The following is a 26955-nucleotide window of genomic DNA, read 5'->3' on the forward strand; positions in this document are numbered from 1 at the left end:
TCGACAAAGGGCGTATGTTAATTAATTTTCTTCATCCTAAACTAACAGACAAAAAGAACGGCGGAGCTCATCGGATGTGGTCATTTGGAAATACCCGAGATGGTTATAGTTTAACACTAAAAAAAGTATCCATGCAGTGAAAGCATTTTCGGATTTCGACTTGCGTCGATAATACGATTACTACTCCCTTGTCATCCACGTTTTCTGGTATAACCCTACACTTGTGTATTTGTCGTCATTTACTTGATGCTCAGTTAATGAATTTATTACAGGTACAATTAGTGGTAGCACCACTTAGATTACCTGACGAAGGTTCCCATTTGGCATTTATTGTGTCTTTCTTTTTTTTTTGTAAATCAACGGATCGTTCCTAGTCATCAAAGGATTAATAGAAAATACGTTGATTGATTAATCACTGTTATATTGCAGAGTGGATATGTCAAAAGTGAGTGTTTACATGTCTAGGTTTACTATAACAAAGGGAATACACCCATATCCTTGCGTGAAGTGCCGATGTAAAAACAACATACTTTGTTCAAAGGGTCAACTGATAATACGTTGAGTGATTGCTCATTGTTATCTATCACTCAATGGATATTTTAGGAACCGTGGACGTTATGAAAATAGTTGTCACGTGGGCTTTCTCAGCTGACCCTTGAGACTTGACACCTATGTGAAACACCTGAAACAATCCAAGTGATCAGTTGAGAAACGAACACGGGTTATAACATGCTGAAACAACATATCTCTTTTAAAATATGTGATTGTTACAGAGACACGTGACATCGAATGAGTTTCTTTGTACAGCTGCAGACGAGTGGGATATTGTTCCTTTGTGTGGATATTCACGGATACATTCCCCGAACAAGGAAGCTCCTAAAATGTATACACATACATTTGGTAGGTTGTAATTATGGTATTTGCATTTTGTTTCCCTTCATTTGATGTAGCATGGTTGGGAAATTCTTCAATGCGCGATAGACGTTGTTTTCACAGGCCTTTTCCCTTGTAAGCGTGTATATATTACCGTCAATTTGTAAAATGTGATTCTCTCAGGCAATTTATAAAATGTGTAAATATTTTAGTCATTTTGACTAAATAATCTGTCCAGATTGATTAGGACGATCAAAAGGGCATACAAACATCACAACAGATTATTATGTAGGATTAGAAGCCAAACAACATAGAAATGTACTTTTCAACGTAACATTTTCAGTCTCTTGGTGATGACATTAAACTTCCATCGGCTTGGAAGACACGTCTCAGATAAACCATCATGCATGCTCTTGGGCTAAAGTATACAGCATTATGTTTTCACAAGGCCTTACTACAATATTTTAAGAAACGAATCGTCTTTCTATTCTAAAGGTAAGAGTTTTAATTCGGTGCTTTATGGGAAACAATCTGTCCATATAGAAATTTAAATTCAGTCCATATCTACGTTCTGATGGATTTGCGCTAAAGTAACAACTTAAGAATTAATTCATATTTTCAGCTACGTATTAAGTATTAAATAGTTAAATAGCTTTTCTAAATAACTGAACAGTCCATCAACCGCACTAATTTGTTGGCCACTCGTTTTTCTTCTATTTTGATGTATGTATGTGTTATGTTTTATAATATGTATGTATATGTAGAAACCAACACATAACAATATTACTTGATAAATATAATTTTGTTTCTGGAACAGTTTTTACCAATTCCGATTAATTTACTGAATAAAAATATGTAAAAGCATGAACAGTTTCCCATTCTTCTCACAAAATCCCACTTTTTTGTTGTTGTAAGAATTAATACGAGGACGTTTGGTCGGGGACTTTTGGGATATGAGAAATGAATACAGACTGCCATGTTGTCTGAGCATAGATCTTAACAATCACCGTGTGTGACCATGTAGACAGGATATCATTGGGGTTTCTGATTTTGACAATGACTCCATGAGCATACTGAGTATTGTTGCTTGGGGATATCAAATGTAACAGTTTGTTATCAGAGGAGATTGATAGTGAACTTTTAGTACCAGGTAGAAATGATAGCTATGGGATTTATGATTTTTTTTTTCTCCTTGTCAAAAGAAAGTCACTGAACCAGTTCATGTATTCTACGTCATAGAAGATCAGAACCCATGAATAATTACATCATCCTCAGAATACCAATAACAACGAAATGTTGAAATGAACAAACATGACCAGCATTATTATTTCATGTTAATCTTTGTGCCATGAATGTAACTGTAGCTAGATAAACATTTGTATACTTTTTCAGTCTGTGTGAAGTCGTGCAAAAATACATTTGATTTTCAAGGGTATGTTTTTGTACTGTCATCCCTAAACAAAAGTTTCACTTTTATCCTCAAAAGCGCAATAATATTCATGTTATAACCTTTTAAGTCAAATTTTGATTTTATACGAATTACGTAACATTCATGTTACTTTGATTTTATAAAGTTGTTACAGACCCATGGACTGACTAGGTTCATTAAGTCTCATACAATTGCCGGGACATAATGTGGTGGCAATACATTCTCTAATTAACACCTGTCACAAAGGGACAGGCCATTTGTGCTCTGTGTTACGCAATATGTGTATTCACGAAATAACATTCAACGAACTATGTACTTAGTCCTGAGATGTAGGTGTCTTTTGGCATTAATGACCATGTACTTAGATACAATACGGGCGGATCGTTCTTAACTGTGTGCGAAATACGCATAATGTCGGAAAGCGCAAGTTAAATCCCCAATTACTGACTTCGTTCCTACACCCCAACCATCTATAGTTGTATCACTGTGTAGATTCTTTCATATTTTAACGATGTAAATCACACCACTTTCAACGTAAAATACGTCACTAAACCGGTTCATGTACTCAACCATTTCCACTATTATTTTCACAAAAGATCGAAGATTAAAAACAGTTATCAAGATATATTGTACAAATCTTTAGAAACACATAATCTTTACAGGGAAACTGCCATCTTGTTTTACTATTGTATGACATTAGATATATGCTCCTGTACCGCCGCTGGTGGTTTAATTTATGACTAATAAACATAATTTGGTTTGCACCTAACCATGCGCGAGCTGAATTATACAGCGCCAAGCGTTCAGAGCGCCAACGAAGTTTTTCAAATTAGAAATTAAGCAAACGAATATTTATCAAATTTCTTATTGCTAGAGCATATGCATGAACAACAAGTACTATAATCGGAAATATATTACACGGCACCGGGATGCTCAAAATCACAATACAGTGCTAATATCCAATATTTGTGTTCCAGCGAGTGATTACCAAATAGACAAGGCCCAAACCAGTTCTACAGACACAGACTCTCCCTAAGGCAGCAAGGTGCATTATGCAGTTAAATGTAAATTGGTCTGTATCGCATCCACTCGTGACTTGATAAAAATGTCTGATAACTATAACATACATAAAGGTGTCTCGTCTGTTATTTCAAAAGACATGATTTTATTCTACCAAAACATAATATGTCAGTTGTGATGCATCTCATTCGTGGCAGGCTATATAATGCAGGCACGGCCCTTTATGTATCATTCAATCTTTAAAAGAGGCGATTAATAGAATATGAAACGATCAATAATACCACGTTTTATGAACCTAGCAAAACAAAACAGTTGATACAAAACTGTTCACTCGTTTCCTAGAAATGGTACGGCACGGGGGATCATTTAGTATCCTATTTACGAAATGAGCGATACTGTTTTTCTCTCATCTATTTTAATCATACACAATATATCTCATTTAATATCTTGAAGCTGCCAATGAAAGCATGAACTCAATCACTGTGCAAATCTAAGAGTTCATTTTGTATAAGTAGAAGTATGAAGTTATTATTTTTTTTAACTTCCAAAACTACGATGTGCCCACTGATACCGTCATGATGTTGACGGCCTGATTGTTAACAACCATGAGTTGCAATATGTTATATGATTGCTTTTTATCATCCAAAACTGGCTCCCACAGGAGATATCGCTTGGATGAGATCAAGCGATATCTACACTGTAGATATCGCTGCAATGAAATTACATCACAATGCTTTGCAGACCATTGTGACATCACTGGTTACCATGACGTCACAATCAAATGACATCACTAATGGCTCTGCTACTGAAGCTTTTTGCAGTACTTTTTACACTGAAGACACTGCTAATTACTGTCTACAAATTGAAAAAGTTGAAAGAATGATGTTGGATGATAAATAAAATCTCACCCTCGTGTCTTTTGATATCAAATATATCAACACTCGTTGATAAAAGTGGCAAAAATCCTCGGCAAGCCTCGGATTTTTCGACTTTTATCAACTCGTGTTGATATATTTGATATCAAAAGACACTCGGGTGAGATTCTCTATGTATAACATCGGGCCATGGATGCTGTTCACTTTCATGGGCACTGGATTCTTCTTCGCGCAATAACCAGCGTATCTCACTGATTCATTATTTGTTTTAAATTTAAGCAAGTTTTGTGCCTTGTGGAATTTTAGATGAAGAAACACACACAAAAACAAATAGCATTTACATAAGTAAAGAAAATATCAATTAAATCTGAATACGTCAATGTGTCATTTTTTTTTCTCTAAAAAGTACAGGTATTAATATTCATATTCCACTTGTTAATAATTTGTATTTGTAACATTTTTTATTTTCTTGCATCGGTTGTACAATACATTTACAGTCGTAGTCTACTGACTTAGCAAACGATATTAGGCTGAGCCCCCAGAAATTTTTTTTAAACATTGCATATTTAGCAATTTCGTGCCGTTTGGACAATATTCATACCAACAAATGTAATAAGTCAGTGGCAAAAGTAAATACGTCAAATAAACAAAGATGGCGGATGCAGTAAAATTTCAAAGTTAAATCAGTACTTTTAAAAAATTGGGAATATCATAAAAGCAGGCCAACATCGGAGTATTTCTTTGTGATGCCACACCCCTCGTTATAGTGCAAGTATTCGTGATAGAAAACGTATGATGTCCGGAAACTTAAGATCAGACAATAATAGTATTGCTTTATGAATAATAATAATAAAGTCATGTTTGATGCTGAAAGCTCTGATCGAAAACAGGACAATCTGCGACGGTTGTCCGGAAACAGATATTCTTCGCAGTATTTTCTTTTACATCTTTGATTATATTTTTACGCGGAAGATTATTTTTCCAACGACTACTGTTTTAAAAAACGCGATTTTCCGCAGATATTTGACATCATAACAATGTATACCTTACAATTAAACCGTACAAACCAAATTCAACACTTTTAAGTAATAATGATACAGCTTTCATCCTCTGTGCAATCCACTCTGTTGGCTAATCTGCTATGGCACAAGAGCATGTTACAAATCACATCGCGGCATCCCGTACAAACCAATCCTAGCTCAGCACAATTCGATTTCAACACTTTCAAGGATCATGTCCCATTTGTCATACTCCCAATAGTTATACAGCTAATGAGGTATTAGTTAAAACAACAATAGGCATATACCCTTTGGTCAAAATGGATTAGTCCACTAATTAGAGAGCTTGGGATTAGTTTAAATAAATACCTATGATGTTTTAGGAACAAGTACAAGATTCATCTCAAACTATTTACTATTCTTTATATTGTATATTATATTATTATGTATTATATTGTAACAATTTGGGTTCATGGTGATGCTAGATTCCCCATCCCTCTATGGAATCACCACCGAAACATTGGACCTCGCACGAACAATAATGTGGAAGGCTTCCACTACCGACCGAACCGACTGAACAAGTCTCTGTCACATCACCATCCAAACATTTATCGTTTTGTTGAACTGATCAAGCAGATTGAGAAGTCTGAATCTGCCAAGATGCGTCAAATTGACTTTGGTGCTGCTCCCCAAGGCAGAAAGCGAGTGTATCGCGAGAAGGAAAACCGACTCATCAGATTGTGGGACCAACTCCAAGTAGGTCAGAAAAACTGTGTTCAGTTTCTGGATGCTGCTGGTTACCTGTATCCAACTGACCACTAAATGTGAAACTGCAAACTCAAATGTTCAGATGTGATCTTGCGTTAATGACCATTTAACTTACAGTGATTACTTAATGTGATGATTTATGTATATATGTCATATAAGATTATAGGTCATTGATGATGATAAGTGCTATGATGAATATATATGCTATGCTGAGATTATGAAAAGTATTACAAGTTTTAATTTTGTGTTTCTTGGATCATGCCACTTTAATTGTGGGTATTACAAAGGCCGTTGTTGGTGCAGTCAACCATACCATATGTTGTTTTAACCCGTATGACTAATGGACCGTATGACTAATGGGAGGACACCCTTTCAAGTGATTATAATAAAGAAGTCACCGCCAATGCAATCACCCCCGACTGCTAATCCGCTCTGTATATTTGACAATAAAGTCTACCCACATACAAAGCACAGCGCCAGGAAAAGTACCAGACGCCTCAATCGCTTACCCGTCAATATCATTGCAAGGAGAGTAAGGACTCCCGCTAACAGAGAGGAGGACTATTTAAACATCCCAATAATGTTACACGCCACTATATCAGTTTTATTTGTAACTTGCTAATAATATTGATCGGCATTTTGCACATACAAAACAATTATAGAACAATACACAGCAGTTACCCCCCTTTATCAACATTTACAAAGAAACACAGTGCTTAACTTAAAATACTTCATTTTGCACACATACAATAATTATACACGAATACATAACAATTACCTCCCTTTACTTTTATATACAAAGAAAAGCAATTTTGGATACATCATATATACAAAATTGTATATTTTTGTGTGTGTCATAAATACAAACCTGTATATTTTGTATATCTCATCATTCCAAACTTGTATATGCTTTGGATATACCATCTTTCAAAAGCATATACAAGCTTGTATATGTGAATTTTGTTGCAGTGGTATTGACTGATAACTTCTGATAGATACATTCCAATCTCATTTAAATCAGATCTAAGTTCTCGCTGCCGCTTAACAAAGATCTGAGGACATCCCATTACGGGTCACGTCAGAACGACCTTTCGCGAACTTTGACCGACCACTGAACCCAATAACAAGAAGTCGATATCAGCCATAAGAAAGCAGCTTCCTCGAGCTTGACGGCACTCGTCTCAACCTGGCGACTTCCTTTTCAGACTACGCTTGAAAAATATATTGACACAGTTCTCGATTAAAATTTTGAAAACTAAAAGAACAATCCGGAATGTAAAATATATGGTTGTGATTGTATGGCAGTGCTTCCCAAGTACTGCGCAACGCCTCCTTCGTTCAAATGTTTATCCCACGGAAGCGAGAGACAGACCATAATTGTGACGGAATCAGTCGTACGAGCCGTAACTGTCGTTTGGAATACCCCGTGTTAACGTTTTCGAGGTTGCATGATTAGAAAACACATTCCGACTGTCACTTTCATGATCTGGTAAGTGACGCTTTCATTGGTCGAATGAAAGGTCGTTCTGACGTGATCCGTAATGGGATGTCCTCAGATCTTTGTTTGGTGATAGCGAGATCTTAGGTCTGATTTTAATGAGATTGGATACATTCATACGTAGTCATGATGACCCCAGTTGTACAGGAGACTAGCATAAAAAAACACGACCTGTTTAGCTGTACAGATGACGGGACAGTTCACAATCCTTCCAAACAGACTTTCCGGTCCTACTAAATAACGCCTGGGGGCGTCCGGGCAATGCCAGGGAGCGTCCGGGAGAATGATACTAAATAATAAAGTGTATTCTATATAATTGTGTTCTTGTATTAATTATACAAAATAGCATATAGCTGAACATTTTTTACATTCACCCCTATTCTTTTTAAATGGTGAATCCGCGAAGCAAATACGATTTTATTTTATTCGAACTGACGAGATATTCGTAACGTAAGCTTTGAAGGATACAATGTAAATTTGGTTATGGAACAAAAATAATGTTCTTTTATCGTGTCATATTCTGTATACTATTTCATAAGTAATACTGAAAGACAGACGTTTTCAAAAGTTCATGCGTGGCCCCAGATGGTTCACTGAGTGTAAAACGTTCGGTACTATAGCGTCTTTCTCCTAATGATGAAAGGTATGATGGGAAGAACACCAATACGGGAAAGTGTTGTGTCTGTTCTAGCCCAGGTGGGTAGTCTTAATCAACTTAAGGCAGAATTTATGGGTTCTTTCAAGTGGAAGGCGGGAGCAGGGGTGGCCCAGTCGTCCAAGGCGCCGCGATTCGCTGTGCAGAGTTGCGTCCCTTGGGCACACCAGAAACCTGTGATTGTGGGTTCGAATCTCAGTTCTCCCTGAATATGTTTCTAGGTTTGTCAGCACCAAACCCATGCCCGTGGTTTTCACCGAAGTGGTAAACGTCAGAGACCTGCATCAATTGAGATGGCCCGCCACGCGTTGACGACGTGATAATCCTATAAATCCGCGGATGATTCGTAACTTACCCGCGGATTATCCAGGGATTATTCGCAGAAAATATTCAGGTAGTGCAGTCGATCCACACGTACATGAGATTTAATACATGTATCAATGTTCAGCTGTGTAACCTATATGAGTTTCTAACAAGAGGCCATATATTAATCGATTCGAACATTCTTTCCAGGCATTGTGTACAGAATTATCTGGGTGCCGGACAAACCGGAAGTCGACAAAAACAATTGTAAGGTAAGGTAAGCTTCTAATACGACTCCATTACTAATTTAGAATAAGTAAGTGTGTGTGTGTGTGTGTGTGTGTGTGTGTGTGTCTGTGTGTGTCTGTGTCTGTGTGTGTCCTTTTCAAGCGTCTCCTGTCTTACTTCCGGTTACATCGACGTTAAACTGCTCATAAGTATCGCGTGTAAGACAACTTCCGGTCGCCCCGCCTTTCCCTGCCTGCTTCCTGTCGGCGAGATACGCGATGGTGAATTGCACCACATCATCACATGTCCCTGCATCAACAAACATATAATTTTTCTATTTGAATTTTACACGAACTACGGGATTTCTATTGGTCGGTCAATGACCGTGAAATTGACGCTCAATTCATACAATATTTGGCCCTCACACAATGATGGTTCACACTCCAATGGTTGGTTGGTTGGTTGTTGTTTGACGCCGCACTCAGCAATACTCCAGCTATATGACGGCGGTCTGTAAACATTCCACGCAATAAACACTTAAATCTTGAAATAAATTCTTAAATGAAAAACCCTCTTCATTTGCGAAACGGAATATCGGGTGGGTAAATTGTTGGGTTTAAAGTCGCTTGAAAAAGTATTCCAGCTTTATCATGGTGTGTTTACTTATGTGAGAGGAAAGGGCGTTGCTAGGTGACAGGCCGCTGAGAAATGGACCCCATCATGCACCGCGGTCTTGATCATGGTCATATTCGACGCCCTGAATATAACCATGCGCTTCGAATCTGTGTAGTTTTTTCCAAACATGCGGTGTTTTAACTGGAATACTGTTAAAAGCAGCAGCGTTTAATCCCGTCACTTCGGGACTGTCTCCAGCATGAACCGACACGCCCCTTTCCGTAACCTGCAAGAAGACTCGTCCTCCTATCGATGAATGTTATGTGCATCAATACGACAAAGCAATCAGAATACGCGTATGATTTCAAGTACTTCGTCAAAGAATCCCTCAGAAATCATTTTTGATTTTACATGTCTTGCATCTAAAAATATACCCAAGACACCGTAAAATGTGTTCAATCATATTGTATAATTCCGCACGTCCCGATGTGCTTTAAATTGCATCTGAAATATATATAATATATGGGGAAATAGATGAGAACCATTACGCAACGAGTTGACAATTGTTTTAGGTATGCCCGTTAACGCTAAGACGGAACCCGGTCGCAAAGATGGCCATGAGAAGGGCACGAGTCGCTATTCGGCTTGTCCCGGAATAACACGAGTTGGCGCGACACGCCGTGACACAACTGATTTACTGTTCAAAGGGGCGTAACACACAACTCACCCACTCTCTCATGAATATAGGTGGTTTTCCATCTTGACCTCTCTTTTCAGGGGTTGGTGGGGCAGCCTCGTCGTAAAAGCGTTCGCTCTTGAAGCTGAAGCCGCCCCCCCCCCCCCCCCCCCCCCCACTGAAAGATCCAGGGTGTAATAGGTCTTCAGGAACCCATGCTTGTCTCCCCGTGAAGATCCGGGGTGTAACAGGTCTTTAGGAACCCATGCTTGTCTCCCCGTGAAGATCCGGGGTGTAACAGGTCTTCAGGAACCCATGCTTGTCTCCCCGTGAAGATCCGGGGTGTAATAGGTCAGGAACCCATACTTGTCTCCCCGTGAAGATCCGGGGTGTAATAGGTCAGGAACCCATGCTTGTCTCCCCGTGAAGATCCGGAGTGTAACAGGTCTTCAGGAACCCATGCTTGTCTCCCCGTGAAGATCCAGGCTGTGACAGGTCTTCAGGAACCCATGCTTGTCTCCCCGTGAAGATCCGGGGTGTAACAGGTCTTCAGGAACCCATGCTTGTCTCCCCGTGAAGATCCGGGGTGTAATAGGTCTTCAGGAACCCATGCTTGTCTCCCCTTGAAGATCCGGGGTGTAATAGGTCTTCAGGAACCCATGCTTGTCTCCCCGTGAAGATCCAGGGTGTAACAGGTCTTCAGGAACCCATGCTTGTCGTAAAAGGCGTCAAACGGGATCGGCTGGTCGGCTGGTCATCGATCCCAATTGTGTGAATCGATGCTCATGATAGTAATCATTTGATTGTCTGGTCCAGACTTGGGTATTTACAGTCCGCCGTCGCCGTCATGTCGCTGGAATATTGCTGAGTGCGACAACAAACCAAACCAAAAGCCATACACTTATTGATCACACTGAGCACTCGTGCCGGTTACTATTTAGATATTACCCAAAGTTGTGTTTCGGACAGTTTCCATGGAAACGTGATAAAGTTTGAAAATTGACGGAATGTGTCATTTCCGGCTCATGTATATCCAAAAGTATACCAGCCAGCATATCTCTTACAATTACTTTCGGAAAACTTTCGGGGAGGTCGGGTAGCCCAGTGGTTAAAGCCTTAGCTCGTCACGCCGAACACCCGGGTTCGATTCCCGACATGGGTACAATGTGTGAAGCCCATTTCTGGTGTCCCCCACTGTGATATTGCCGGAATATTGCTAAAAGCGGCGTAAAACCTCACTCACTCACTCAGAAAACTTTCTGCCTTGTTATGCCAGTATTGATGACTTTGACATATTTAGAGCTTTTATAGAATTAATTTTGACCAATTCTGGGCTTTATCCAAAAGTTGAACAGTGTAGGCCTACGTGACAACTTCCTTAGCTTATATGTCAGGTAGTGCATACATGCACGGCACGTATACATGCCTTTGGATTCAGAGTTGTAAATTTCAATTTTTATTGTTTTAATTTGGAAACATTAACAGAAAATATTATAGAGTATAATTTTGTGGCGGTAAAATGTATTTGTATTTAGAAATTATATACATTGTAAGTTAAACAGTAAACATTTCCACAGCCATATCTATAGTGGATGGGGGGCGGTGGGGTGGCCTAGTGGTTCAAGCATTCGCTCGTCACGCCGAACACCCGGGTTCGATTCCCGACATGGGTACAATGTGTGAAGCCCATTTCTGGTGTCCCCCGCCGTGATATTGCTGGAATATTGCTAAATGCGGCGTAAAACCATACTCACTCACTCACTCACTATAGTGGATGGGGATTTATAAACAAGGTTTCAATAGTGACACAGGACAACAGTGGACGTGTGTCCAATATGAAAACATTACCCGGAAAATGACAATATTATCTCTGTTGGTTCTCCCACCAGTTCAGTACAGCTAAAATCGCAATGAAAGTGATTAATTTCGCAAGAATATTTCCGAAGAAATCAAGCTCCGAAACACAACATTGTGACAGTCATGAAGCATGTGAACTCGGACAGCACGTGCAAGAGATGGCATGCCAGATTTACCATTGTCATTTAGACTCGGTTGTGAGCAATGTGGGGTCGGCTGTGAGCAATGTGGGGTGGGCAGTGTGGGGTGGGCAGTGTGGGGTGGGCAATGTGGGGTGGGTCCAATATGGTATGGGGTGGTATCTCAATGACTCCATTAACTGCGTTCAGTATTGTCCATGGCAGAGTCACAGACATCTTTCCGAGGCAAGAGAGTTAACTGACTATAAAAGTCCAGATTCCACCCCTGCCGAACTAGGCTGGGATTATGGAGTTAGATTTTGGCTGGACTAACGAGTCCATGCATAGTCCAATCAAAATCGCGCACCGAAATCGAAATCCGGTTCTTAATCTGTCAAGCAGAGTTCGGTCGACTGCAGGATTTGCAAAGCATTTGCATCGCCAACACGTTGTCAACAGATATTTTCCAAAATCACGTCATTTGATGTACTTCTCGAAGTAAGAACCGTTTTATCACAAAATAGATCTTGATGGTCGATCAGATCGTCTTGACTGGGCGCCACCATTTTGTTTGAAACAAATGCATGTGATACGAAAGGTGGAATCTGATTGGTCCATATGGGAGCGGCATAGAATGGACATAACTCGTAATAGACACTGGTGGCGCTACGATCGAGCCCAGGAATTCCAGCCTAGTTCGGCAAGGATGGAAACTGGAATTTTAAAGTCAGTTAACTCCCTTGCCTCAGGAAGATGAGTCACAGACCAATACTATCGGGACAACATCGTTGCACCACTCGTGGTGCCATTTGCTCAACGTGTTGGGCAACGCTTCATCTTTCAAGATCATAATGCACGTGCTTGTCTTGACAGGAGTTTGACCTAGTTCCTCGTACAGCAAAATATCCATGTGATGCCATGATTAAAACCGGTGAAATCACTCGAATATATTGATTCTCATGATTTTTCCATTACGTAAATTTGCGTTAAGAGGTGAAATGTGACTATGAAGGATGAGAATCACCCAAACGATAGAAACTATATCAAACCAATACTCGTCATCTTCCCATGAAACACTGAAGGGACAAGTCTGCAGTTTGTGTTTTTTATTTTAGCGCTGATAGATACTGAGAAAGGATTTCAATATGTCGTAAAATTACGGATATGTCCAAATGAGACAAAACAACCAACATGCTTCCAAACATTTATATGTTATGTCCTTTATTTAAAATATTTATGTTGGTATTAACTAGGATCCAACTACCGCTTCCGTGGTCTAGTGGTAGAGCGACGCTATATAAGTGCAATAATCTTGGACGCGACAAACCCCATTTCACCTCACCTTAGTATCCAACTAGGATCGCAACTTCACAAGACATTATCACTGTATGAATCACAACACGTACTATAATAACATCACAAAAAGAAATGAAAGTAGGATTGTAAGTATATCTACGAGTGAGTTTGGTTTAGCGCCGCTTTTAACAATATTCCAGTGTCAACTAACGTGGGAGGAAAGCCCGAAGTGATGCAGGTATTAGACGTATACCGCTTTGGTGAAACCCACGGGTTTGGTGCTGACAAACCTAGAAACATAATCGGCGCGAAGCGGAATTCAAACCCACAATCATAGGTTTCTGGTGTGCCCAAGCGACGCAACTCTGCACAGCGCCCCCAGTATCATCAACGAAGATGAAAGTATTATCTACGTACATGATAAAACGCGTACAGTCTGTACCCGGCTGGTGGTAAGACCTTCCAATCAACTTGCAGGCCTTGTAGCAGGTGTAAGAAGCCCGTTTGAATCCCCGTCTCAAAACACTCTCGAGTGACTTGACCCTCGGCTGAGATCACTCTAAAGTGAGATGTCAATGCTCTCTAATAATGCGTTCAACATTTACCAACATGTGGTTTAAACATATTTTTATTTCAAAAGAAATCTGGATCGGTAAACAAGCAAAACTTGCTTATGTAAATACCTCTCCAGGTAATAACTTTACAACAGCTGGTTATATATCAGATTATATGTAAGGTAGTGCTAAACCTAAACATACTAAATGCACAAATGAAATATATAAAGCCAATACAAGTGGTGTCTGTGAAATAAGATATAGCAGTTTTCCATTACTACATGCATAAAATTAAGCTACTCGAATCTTTTGCTTTTGACAATGAAATCGTGAACTGATTTAAGAATAGTCATGTTTGTAGAACTGCTAACTGAACTATTGCCATGTAATACCGTTTTTAAATCATACCCATGTGTGTAGAAGTACATAGTGTTTCCGATATTATGGTATTTTTGACAGGAATAGAAAAAGTGAATTGCGTCTTCAAAGTGATACCCACAAGTGCAGTCTGATATGTCTGATACATGTCGTCTAAACTTATCAGCGTTTAGGTCACTGTAGCCGAGCCTAAGGCGACAGTGGACAATTTGGCATGATCTATGACCGTATTTTAGGTCAAAATTATTAATAATTGTATCTGAACGATTTATCAAGGATTTGAATTCTTTTAATGAGCAAGAATTAGTAACTTCATTGGGTAGAGCGTTCCACAGATTAATCGTATCCGGAAGAAATGATTTAGCATAGGCATGGGTTCTACATTTGATTGTTTGTATGTTAGATCTATTTCTAAGGTTATAATTGCTAGTATCAGAGACTGGACTTGGAATGAGATCATTGAGATATACAGGTGAAATACTGTTTTTCATTTTGTAAAATGTAATCAATTTGAAGCGGTGTCGTCGTTCTTTCAAGGACTTAAAGTTTGTTTCGTTATAAATTTTAACATGACTGGTATCCCGAACCGCCCCACAAATAGTTCTCAATTCGTCCAAATGTAAATTCTCGAGTAACAATGACTGTTCATTTGTACAGTTGTCCCAAATGTGACAGCAGTAGTCGAAGTTTGGTAGGATAAAAGATGTGTACATAGTTTCAAACGTGTTTCTTGTTAGTCTGTATTTAAAGCTCCTTAGGCAGTTGGTCATTGGACTGATTTTTCTAATAATTTCGTTAATGTGTATTTTCCATGAACAATCAGATTGAAGTGTAATTCCTAAATGTTTATGACTTTGTACTTCTTCAATAACAGTACTCTCCATGTATAAGTTTGGTCTAAAACCAGAATTGACTTTGCGACTGAATGTTATAGTTTTGGTCTTATCGGGATTGAAACCTACTTGCCATTTATGGGCCCAGTTTGAGATTTTTGTCAGATCATTGTTGATACAATTTGCTGCAGAGATTTGATCATCAATGATGACATACATAGATGTATCGTCTGCGAACAGGTGTATATTACTCTCGATACCTTCGACAATGTCATTAATATAAACAATAAAAAGCAGTGGTCCAAGGACTGACCCTTGGGGGACCCCAGCTTGTACAAATTTTGATTCTGAGGTATAACCATTAAGGACTACTTTTTGGACTCTATGTTCTAAGTAGCTTTCAAACCATTTCAAAAAATCACCTTGGATACCGTAAGCATTGAGTTTATGAATAATTCCTTTGTGCCATACTCTATCAAAGGCTTTGCTGACATCACAAAAAAAGCTCTGATTTCTTTACCTTCGTCTAATGCACTAGCAATAAAATTATATAGGTAAGAGAGTTGATAAGATGTGGAATCGCCAGGCACGAATCCCGACTGTAAATTTGTCAGCAGTTCGTTTTCTCTGAAAAAGTTAAACACATATTTGAGTATACACTTTTCAAAATTTTTGGCTAAGCAACATGTAAGCGCTACAGGTCTATAGTTTGAGCATTCATATACATCGCCTTTTTGTGAATTGGTGTTACTGATGCTTGTTTCCAAAAAAAACGGGAAGGTTTTGTTTTTGAGCGACAAGTTAAATAATTTTGTCAGGATCGGAGCTAGACGAGTCGCTGTTAATTTATGTAACTTGTTACCTATACCATCTGGCCCTGTTGCCTTAGTTGTATCTACAGAAAGAAGAATATCTCGAACTTCTTCTTGATTTAAATTCACAGATAGTAATGGATCGTCCATTGTATATGGTCCAATAGATGGAAGGTCAGAATCGGGATTTCTTACTCTTGCTTGATCAGTGAAAAATTCATTTAGGACATTTGTAATATCTTCAATATCATCATATAAAACATTATTTGATACAATTGACGGAAACGACGAATTTTCGGTGTGCGTTTTGACATATTTTTTAACTAGTCGCCACCAGATCTTAGTACCATATGAAGTATTTATGATGTTTTCTATTTTTAGTTCATGAGCTCTTTTGGCTATTCTGAATGATGATATTACTTTATTCCTGCAAAGCCTAAATTTTACCCAATCTGACGGTCGATATCTGTTTTTAGCAATTGTGTGTATACGATTACGTTTCCTAATAAGAGAGCGTATCTCGTTATTTACCCATTGAGGATCCTTTGTTCGTATTGTGACAGTTTTAGTTGGAATGTATTTATCAAATATGTCTTTAAGTCTACAAGTCAGATCTTCAGTGATAATGTTAATATTATCAGATGAGAATAGGCTATCCAGGTCAATCTCATTAATACCTTGATTTATACCATCTGCAACTGCCAAGGGATAGTTATATATTTTTCTCTTAAACGCATAGTTTCTTGGTATAGTTTCTTTTATATGAACAAAGATAGGGCAGTGATCGCTACAGATTGGATCAAGTACACCAGAAGACCTCACATTGTATACACAGGATACAAATATTTAATCGATCAAAGTTTTAGAATGAGAGGTTATTCTTGTAGGATCTGTAATTATTTGTTTTAAACCGTACATAGATTGTAAATGTTCAATCTTTTTAGTGGTTTCGCATAGAATATCTAGATTGTAGTCGCCAGTAACAATAGGAAACATATCAAGATCAACAGCATTGCCTATTGATTCATCAATTAAATTCCAATAATGGACACATTTATCGGCACGATAAAATGTACCAATTAAGTAATTTCGAGTTTTACATTTAACCTGTATCCATATCGCCTCAAGCTCGGCAAGTTCTAAATTTCTCATGATTTTAGCGTTTAGATTATTTTTAACATAAGCCGCAACCCCAGCACCACGTTTTGTTCTGTCTTTTCTAAATGCAGATTGAAAACCGGGGATCTGTATATCACTGTTTCGAATATCTTCACTTAACCATGTTTCAGTCAAACATATTACATCGTATGACCCACATTCTGCGCTTAAAATATTCAATTTATCCCTGAGACTACGAACATTTAGGTGTATAATATTCAAGTCTTTTAAGTATTTAGGTCCAGGATGAGGGTGAACATCTCCACAGCAGAGGAGTTAGAAAATGAAGAAAATTGATAGTCGCAGATTATACAAACATCGAAATTTAGAAATGTGTACAAGAATCAGAAACTTAAATGAGTATTTTACATGAAGTGTAACTGCAAATGTACCCACTGCTTGTCTATATTGTGATATGTCAACCGACATCGAATGTAAGTATGATAAACAAAGGCACAGTGGGTCACAAAAGATATGGACAAACGCACAGACACAGATATGGTTCGGTACAAGATACATAAATAAGCACTATTTTGGTTTTCTTTTCTTGGACAACAAACAAGTACGAAATATTTATCAAAAACAGAGATGAAAAAGTGAATGAACAACACAAACATAGTTTTCTCTGTTCGAGAAACAAAATATCCGATAAAAACAATCAGGGGTAATGCTAATCTTAATATTAGGGTTTCACATCAGTACAATAGAGAATTACAACTTTTGGACATAATGCAAGTGTCATACTCAAGGGGAATGATGGCCAATGTTATACGGTAATTATAGTTGTATGTTAGCGCTGTATACTGGGGTAGGGCGAGAAACACGATTAAGTTACATAACATAAGTTGGCTGCACGATTTACGCAAGTGGTTTTAATGCCGTTGGATACCTGTTACAATAAAGAAAGAAAACACAAAAAGTACGTATTTGTTGAATACAATTTTAAGAGAGTGATGCAATAGATATTTTTTAAAAAATGTTTGGTTTAGGGAAATATATAGCGCTGTATCAGAATGAGTGGTCAGCCGGGGTTTTAATAAGTCAGCAATCATATCAAATGCAAGCAAAGTGGACCACATCAGTGTTTTGACATTGAATTCTAAAACTTACTGGATTGGGATGGTAATTTAAACCATGATTTTAGAGTATTTACTATTTGAGTTATTGAATATGTGATTAGCTGCGACTTGATTAAATTTACATAAGTTAACATTTAAAGTAGGACCGCATACAATGCAGTAGAAAGTCAATCACCGCATGGTTTCTCTTACATGGTCATTTGGTTGAGGTACCAGTACATGTACAGTTTAAGAGAAATAGGTGGCCAATAATGTGCGATAACTATATTTGTATGCCGTAAGCGCAGCATACTTGGGTAATACGGGAGACACGATTAAGTTACATCACATAAGCTGCTGCACGCTTGACGCAAGCGACCTCAATGCGAGTCTGTCGGCTGTTTTCATACCGTTGGATACCCATTACAATAAAGAAAAGAAACACAAAAAGTAAGTATTTGTTGAATACAATTTTAAGAGAGTTATGCAATAGATGTTTTAAATAATGTTTGGTTGAGGGAAATATATGGCGCTGTATCAGAATGAGTGGTCAGCCAGGGTTATAAATATGTCAACAATCATAATATTATTATATGCAAGCAAATTGGACCACATCAGTGCTTAGACATTGAATTCTAAAACTTACTGGATTGCGATGGTAAGTTTAAACCATGATTATAGAGTATTTACTATTTGAGTTATTTAGTATGTGATTAGCTGCGACTTGATCAGTTTGTGTAAGTTAATACTTAAAGTATAATCCTTTATGTTTTGATCATAAGTTACCAACATGTAACACATGGTAAATTGACATGGTCCCAGCTTGCAAACACTGGGGTCATCATTTTTTACCTTTTATGCCCAATGGATTTTACTTCGTTGTAAATCAAAACTGGTTATTCTCTCGTGTTAACGTTTTATATTTCAACAACAATGGTTTCTACGACATGAGTATACCTTCTGATAGATATGTTATAGTGCGCAAACTTGCTTAATAATTGATATCAAAATATAAAAATAATTTTCAAAATTTATAAAATTAACTCACGTATCTTTACAGTCAAACCTCGGACATCTCACATAAATGGCAGTAACTCACTTAGGTTGTAAAAGCATGCCGCGAGACATAACGGTAATCCCCTTGACAAGTCGGCGGTCAGTCTAAAATGCCGACGGCTCAACTAAACGCCATGCTTTGTTATTTTATTACCTTATCCACTATAGGTAGACATTAGTTAGGTAATCTATGAGAATATTGTATCAACCCGGAACAACACATGAAATAACAAAGGAAGTAATGGTGACAATATATTAAAATAATGTTTTCAAAACTAAACCAATCAGAGTTTGCTATGCGTCCCTCCACTATATAAGTAGGTGCAGGTTGACTAATAATACGCTACAGTCGGAAAGCGCACGTTAAATCTTCTATATCAGTCAGTAAGACTACCAATACGCGAAATACGCTACAGTCGGAAAGCGCACGTTAAATCTCCTATATCAGTCAGTCAGTCAGACTGCCAAGGTAATCTCCAAAGTAAGTAAGGAAGGAAGTAAGACTACCAAGTCACACTGCACCTGAATTAATCTTGGAAAGCTAGCAACTCTGATGTCATCAGTTATTCTCAATTCTTCTATTCTACTTTAAGGTGAGACATTTTCATGTTTGAAGTTATGCCTTTTCTTTGCAAATGTTTTAATAAGCTATTGGAAAATGGTGTTTTCCCAAGCAATTGGTCATGTTCTATAATAATCCCCCTGCATAAAAAAGGAGACAGGAGTGACCCAGATAACTATAGAGGCATTTCATTAATGAGCATTTTAGGAAAAGTATTTACTACAATATTAAACAATAGAATTTCAAAATGGGCGACCATGCGTGATAAGATTCCTGAATTTCAAGCTGGCTTCAGAAAAAGTTATTCCACCATAGATCATGTATTTACACTATATGCACTTATTCAAAAAACCTTGTCACGGCGTAAGCATAAACTGTATGTAGCATTTGTAGATTTTAAAAAGGCTTTTGATTCTGTCAATCGCTTTAAGCTATGGACATGTCTACGAAAAGCTGGTTTACGTGGGAAAATGTTTACTATTCTAAAATCAATGTATTCTAATGTGAGATCATGTGTTCGTTGTGGGGATAGTTTAACAGATTTCTTTGATTGTCCTTTGGGCCTAAGACAAGGCTGTATTTTGAGTCCGATCTTATTTTCATTTTTCATTAATGAATTATATTACGAAATAGCTGCCAGTGGTAAACATGGTATCCAAATGTTCCCAGATTGGATAGAAATACTAATGCTACTTTTCGCAGATGATGTCATTTTAGTGTCAGATACTGTTGTCGGTCTTCAAAGGCAATTAAATATTTTAAGTACGTACACCAAAGAATGGAAATTATCCGTAAACTTGGAAAAAACTAAAATTGTGATCTTCAGAAAAGGTGGTCCAATAGCGTCGAAAGAGAGATGGTCATTCGATGGTCAGTTAGTCAATATAGTAGATCACTACACTTATTTAGGAATCTGGTTCTCACACACAATGAATTGGAAAAAATGTGCCCTTGACTTGTCCTTGCGTGCAAAGAAAGCTTTAATAAGTGTCATGTCTATTTCTCATAAAGTGGGATCGATGTCACCTAATATCTTCTTTAAGCTTTTCGATACCCAGATACAACCAATTTTATTGTATGGTTCTGAAGTATGGGGATTTCAACGTTATGACTGTTTAGAAAAGGTTCATTTATTAGCATGTAAAAAGTTTCTTTGTGTCGGATCTTCTACACCAAATTGCATGGTTTATGGTGAATGTGGTAGATACCCATTATATATTAATTCTCAGATCAGATGTTTAAAATACTGGTTTAAAATTCTTCATATGCATGAACAACGTCTCCCCAAATTAGCCTATAACATGCTTCTACATTTAGATAACATGGGAAAGAATACTTGGACATCGCATATACGAAATCTTTTATTTTCGCATGGTTTTGGTTTAAAATGGCTATGTCAGTCAGTTGGAAATGTAAATATGTTTCTTAATGAATTTCGGAATCGGTCTATAAATATGTTCTACCAATAATGGCACTCCACTTTAGAGGATAGTTCGCGTTATGAATATTACAAAACTTTCAAGACTTTACTTCAACCAGAAATATATTTATCAGTACTCACTATGGAAAACTTAAGAAAACAGTTAATTAAATATCGACTTGGTTTGCTAGACCTATTTGTAAATGAAGGAAGAAAACTGTCCATTGAAAAAATGAAAAGAATTTGTCCATTGTGTAAGCTAGAGATAGAAAATGAAATTCATTTTGTGTTTGTCTGTCCATTTTACAATGATCTTCGAAAGAAATATATAACAGATTATTTAATAGCAATGTCACCGATAAACGCCTTTGTAGTTATGCTGACGACAAAGAACGAATCAAATATATTAAATCTTTCTCTTTATATTAAGCATGCATTAGCCAAAAGAAATGAATTAATCAAACAACGTGTATATCCCAATGTGTAACAAATGTAATTGTATCTACATGCGTAACTCTTTCTTGTATATGGGCCGGTGGCCTTTTGTGTACAATAAACTTCTTTGACTTGACTCATGCGTTGTTTCAATGGTTGTTTTCATTCACGTTGAATGTGTATTATGATTATTGTCTCAGATTGTTTTAATTGTTGTTTTCAAATATGTTGAATGTATTTCATGATTATTGTCTTAGATTTCTTGAACATTGTATATTTTCAACCACATGCGTTGGTTATTGTTTAATGTATTTTGAATCTTCAATAATGATTAGGAATGTTTTCAATGCGCACTATGCCACTATAGGTATCACTTATGAAGGTTGTAATCACTTATGTAGGTTGTAGTAATTTCGATCAATAAACTATGAAATTAATTATTCCAGGGTCCCGTTTCACAAAGCGATCGTAACTACAATCAATCTTAGAGACTTACGTCGATTATAAAATCGTCTTAGCTAAAGTTTACGCCCGTTCCACAAAGCTATCTTAGGGCGATTGTAACTTTACAAGTTCTTAAGTAGCCGATCTTAACAAAGATCGGAATCTTCAGCCATGAAGATACGAAAGTTTCCCTAAGAGTGGCCTCCCTTGGTCATGTTTAGCAGACGACGCATTGTCGAAATATGGCTGAATCGCAGACCTCTGTCGGCGTCAAACACGTTCGTCGCAGCAATTTTTCAGCAAGCGAGATCGCTGTCCTTGTTGATGAGGTGGCTGTTCACCACACGACACTGAAGTCCTCATTCAGCTCTACCGTCACCAATAAGGTGAAAGGCAGCATATGGGAGGACATCGCTAACAAGTAAGTGAGCTGTGGACTGTCAGAATGTTATCTGATATAATAATAAGTCAACATACGCCATCTTTGTTGTTATGGGACAATATTTAAGATCGATTTTAGCGATCCTAAGTTGGTCCGGAGCAACGTAGCATTTTGATCTTAACTTACACCTCTCTTAGTTAAGATTGCTTTGTGGAACGGGCGGCCGATCGTAACAAAAATTTAAGATCGCGTACTTAGTGAGTTACAATCAACTTAGCCCTAAGATCGCTTTGTCAAACGGGGCCCTGATCAACATTTTGATAACCGTTTGATAAATAAGAAATCTAGTACAAGTATCAACAACATCGTAAAGTAAAATATGTCATGTCGTCAATATGTCTAGATTCATTGCTAGCAGTAATGCTGGACTTAGTTAATAGTCAGTCAGCTTTTGTTCTTGATAGGAAATGAAATACCTGTAACTTGATGTTAATAGTTGAATGCACAATGCTCGTATGCGAGCTCTGCATAAAGTAGCTAAATAACACTTGTATTAGAAGAACTACGGTAATGCGCGAAACTGCATTTCCGTATAATATATCTACAAATACGTCTATCATTAATGTTGCATTATTTCAGCTGACATAGGTATTGTGAATCATATGTGTTGTATTTGTATTGTACCGTTATTTCAAGTTCCATCCTGATCTATTTGTGTATAATGTAATGATGATTATTTGATATTTTATAAGATTGACGCGAAATGCTTATTGAATTATATTTTGAGTAGTTATGTCATAAGAAACCACGACTTTATGACAATTATTTGTAATGATATAATCTATGATTATTAGATATGATTATGTGACTAATTGAATTGAAATGTTTATTACACACTGCACCTGAATAAATCTTGGCACGGTAGCAACTCTGATGTCATCATTTATTCTCAATTCTTCCATTCTATGTTAAGGAAAAATTACCGTGAGACAGCACGTTCTCAGCTACAGTCCAATCTCATTTAAATCAGATCTCAGTTCTCGCTATCGCCAAACAAAGATCTGAGGACATCCCATTACGGGTCACGTCAGAACTACCGTTGACGACGTGATAAATCCGCGGATGATCCGTAACTTACCCGCGGATTATCCAGGGATTATTCGCTGTTTTACCCCTCTGCAAACGGTACTATTGTACATAGAAACACACAGATGCATATTTCAATATCATGTCTTGTTTCGTTGTTGTTATATACAGTTTATACCACTTGTCTCATGCCGTTTATTTAGTGAATGAAAACGCATGACATGCTTCCCAATGTATCCAACCATTGTTTCCGGTTTGCACAACTCCTGGGTCCACTTGCACAAAGCGATCTTAGTGCTAAGACTAGTTACGATCATCTTAGCATGCATGGTTAGATACCCTGCTATATTCGACGGACATTATAGCTCTCGGGCCAATGGATGTGTTGTTATTTGCAAAAAAGTGATGTATTCCCAACCACGCACGCTTTAATTGAATGAAATTATTCAGGTAGTGCAGTCGATCCATACGTACATGAGATTTAATACATGTATTAATGTATGTGGGAGTCGTATTCCATACACGTATACACTGTTGTATCAGTGTTTGTTATTTCGTACACAGGACCAAAGATGGGACTGCTGCCGGCAGTTGTTAGCGCCACCATCATTGTAGCCATTCCTGTCATTCAAATAGGTACGTGGTCCCTTAATCATTTTTGAGAGAGAGAGAGAGAGAGAGAGAGAGAGAGAGAGAGAGAGAGAGAGAGAGAGAGAGAGAGAGAGAGAGAGAGAGAGAGGCTGTATAACCTATATGTGTTTCTAACAAGAGGCCATATATTAATCGATTCGAACATTCTTTTCCAGGCATTGTGTACAGAATTATCTGGGTGCCGGACAAACCGGAAGTCGACAAAAACAATTGTGAAAATTCATGTTTTGATACCATCTTTAAAGGTAAGCTTCTAATACGACTCCATTAATAATTTAGAATGAGAAGTAAGTGTGTGTGAGTCTGTGTCTGTGTGTGTCCTTTTCAAGCGTCCCCTGTCTTATTTCCGTTTACATCGACGTTAAACTGCTCATAAGTATCGCGTGTAAGACAACTTCCGGTCGCCCCGCCTTTCCATGCCTTCTTCCTGTCACACTCCAATGGTTGGTTGGTTGGTTTGTTGTTTGACGCCGCACTCAGCAATACTCCAGCTATATGACGGCGGTCTGTAAACATTCCACGCAATGAACACTTAAATCTTGAAATCAATTCTTAAACGAAAACCCCTCGTCATTTGCGAAACGGAATATCGGGTGGGTAAATTGTTGGGTTTAAAGTCGCTTGAAAAAGTATTCCAGCTTTATCATGGTGTGTTTACTTATGCGAGAGGAAAGGGCGTTGCTAGGTGACAGGCCGCTGAGAAATGGACCCCATCATGCACCGCGGTCTTGATCATGGTCATATTCGACGCCCTGAATATAACCATGCGCTTCGAATCTGTGGACGTTTTTTCCAAACATGCGGTGTTTTAACTGGAATACTGTTAAAAGCAGCAGCGTTTAATCCCGTCACTTCGGGACTGTCTCCAGCATGAACCGACACGCCTATTCGTCACCACACGCCCCTTTCCGTAACCTGCAAGAAGACTCGTCCCCCTATCGATGAATGTTATGTGCGTAAATACAACAAACCAATCAGAATACGCGTATGATTTCAAGTACTTCGTCAAAGAATCCCTCAGAAATAATTTTTGCTTTTACATGTCTTGCATCTAAAAATATACCCAAGACACCGTAAAATGTGTTCAATCATATCGTATAATTCCGCACGTCCCGATGTGCTTTAAATTGCACCTGAAATATATATAATATATGGGGAAATAGATGTGAACCATTACGCAACGAGTTGACAATTGCTTTAGGTATGCCCGTTTGCGCTAAGACGGAACCCGGTCGCTAAAGCCCCCATTACACAGGGCTGCGACCTTTGTGCCACCATCGAGCGATCAAAAACTGGCCAGGACGCTCAATGGTTGCCTAAACCCAGAAAATCATGTTTCTATGTAACTGCTCCAGCAGTTGTTCAGCAGTAACTGCTCGAGTTGTTCAACGTCTGCAACCACAATGAAACACTGCAGGTACAAGCCCTCTATTTATAGGCAGGCTGAGGAGGCACTACAGGTAGCTCAAAGGAGGCAAAAAAGAGGCAGAAGCATTGCCATGGTGTCTCAAGTGTTGCCGTGGTCGCCGAATGGAGGCACGGCGGTCGCCATACTCATCGTTCAATGCACGCTGTTGGTCGCCCAAAGGAGGCACAAGGGAGGCAGAAGCATCGCCCAGATTTACGGGACAGTATTTCAGCAGAACGCATCTATTACCTGCGCGACCTTTGGGCGACCACTGTGCCTTCATTCTGCAACAACGGCAATGCTTGTGCCTCCCTTCTGCCCCCTTTGAGACACCTTTGAGCAACCGACCTCCTCGGCGACCTTTGTGCGACTGTTTTGAACATGTTCAAACATTCACGGCGACCATGGCGTCCATGGCGATGCCTGAACCTCCTGTGTACCACTTTGGAACGACCTAGGCAACCATTCTGCCTCCTTTGAACCTCCAACGACGACCTGGCAAATTCTATGGTCGCACATGGGAGGCACAAAGGTCGCCATCCTGTGTAAAGGCCCCATAAAATGGCCATGAGAAGGGCACGAGTCGCTATTCGGCTTGTCCCGGAATAACACGAGTTGGTGCGACACGCCGTGACACAACTGATTTACTGTTCAAAGGGGCGTAAAACACAAGTCACTCACTCTCTCATGAATATTGGTGGTTTTCCATCTTGACAGGGGTTGGTGGGACAGCCTCATCGTAAAAGCGTTCGCTCTTGAAGCTGAAGGCCTGGGTTAAATCCTAACAATTTTGCTGGAATATTACTAAAAGCGGCGTAAAAGTTTACTCACTCACTCTGTTTTCAGGCTCCTACGAGAAGAGCGGAAGTAAGCATGGGTACAAGCACGTGTACTTCAACGCCACGCGACAGACCATGTGTGTGTGGGTCATCACCTTTGTGTATGTCATCCTTGGATACGAAGCACTGAAGCTCTTCCTCTCCTTCCTCTTCTCTCGCTCCCTCCGACCAATCATGGCGATTCTCTTCTTCGTCAGTGTCTACCCACACGTCTTCGCCTGGTGGGCAATATTCAACTACTACAACGACGATTTCTACCTGATGTTCAACCACCAAATATTCTTCTCAGTCACAGAAATGCTGTCGACGTACGCCATCTTGAAATCATGCGACAGACACTCTGAAAGGCGTGTTGTGCTTTATAATTTAATCATAGGGGCTGCTCTTGCACATGTTATTATTGGCAGTTTGGACCAATTCATTTCTCATATTATATACAAGGAGGGCAAACCTCACCAGGTATGGCGGGACATCGGGCTCCTGGTCCCCGATATCATGATGGTAGTACTTCCGGTTGTTGATTACATGAAAGGGGAGATAACTCTGAGACCCAGATATATATTGTCGGATCTACGTGAACGTTTCACCAAGGATAAATCATCAAGGACAAATGCTTTAATTTTAGTAGGCTATGTCGCCGGCTTGCTAATAACAGGGAAAATATTATAA

At 38.7% G+C, this 26955-nt stretch overlaps 1 protein-coding gene across 2 annotated transcripts; it reads left to right on the top strand.

Moving 5' to 3' along the window:
* Nucleotides 1-700: 700 nt before the first annotated feature.
* On the top strand, nt 701-26955 carry LOC139448624 (uncharacterized). 2 transcript variants are annotated; one of them, XM_071230190.1, is made up of 5 exons: nt 701-900; nt 8630-8691; nt 23953-24024; nt 24195-24284; nt 26294-26955. In XM_071230190.1, exons 3-5 carry the CDS (start codon nt 23961-23963, stop codon nt 26953-26955), a joined length of 816 nt encoding a protein of 271 aa, XP_071086291.1. In that variant the 5' UTR covers nt 701-900; nt 8630-8691; nt 23953-23960. The 2 variants fall into 2 exon arrangements, with proteins under 2 accessions (XP_071086291.1, XP_071086290.1); XM_071230189.1 differs by lacking the exon at nt 8630-8691.

The sequence above is a fragment of the Haliotis cracherodii genome, unplaced genomic scaffold, assembly GCF_022045235.1.
Source record: "Haliotis cracherodii isolate W230 unplaced genomic scaffold, xgHalCrac1.p SCAF_7, whole genome shotgun sequence".
NCBI lineage: Eukaryota > Metazoa > Mollusca > Gastropoda > Lepetellida > Haliotidae > Haliotis > Haliotis cracherodii.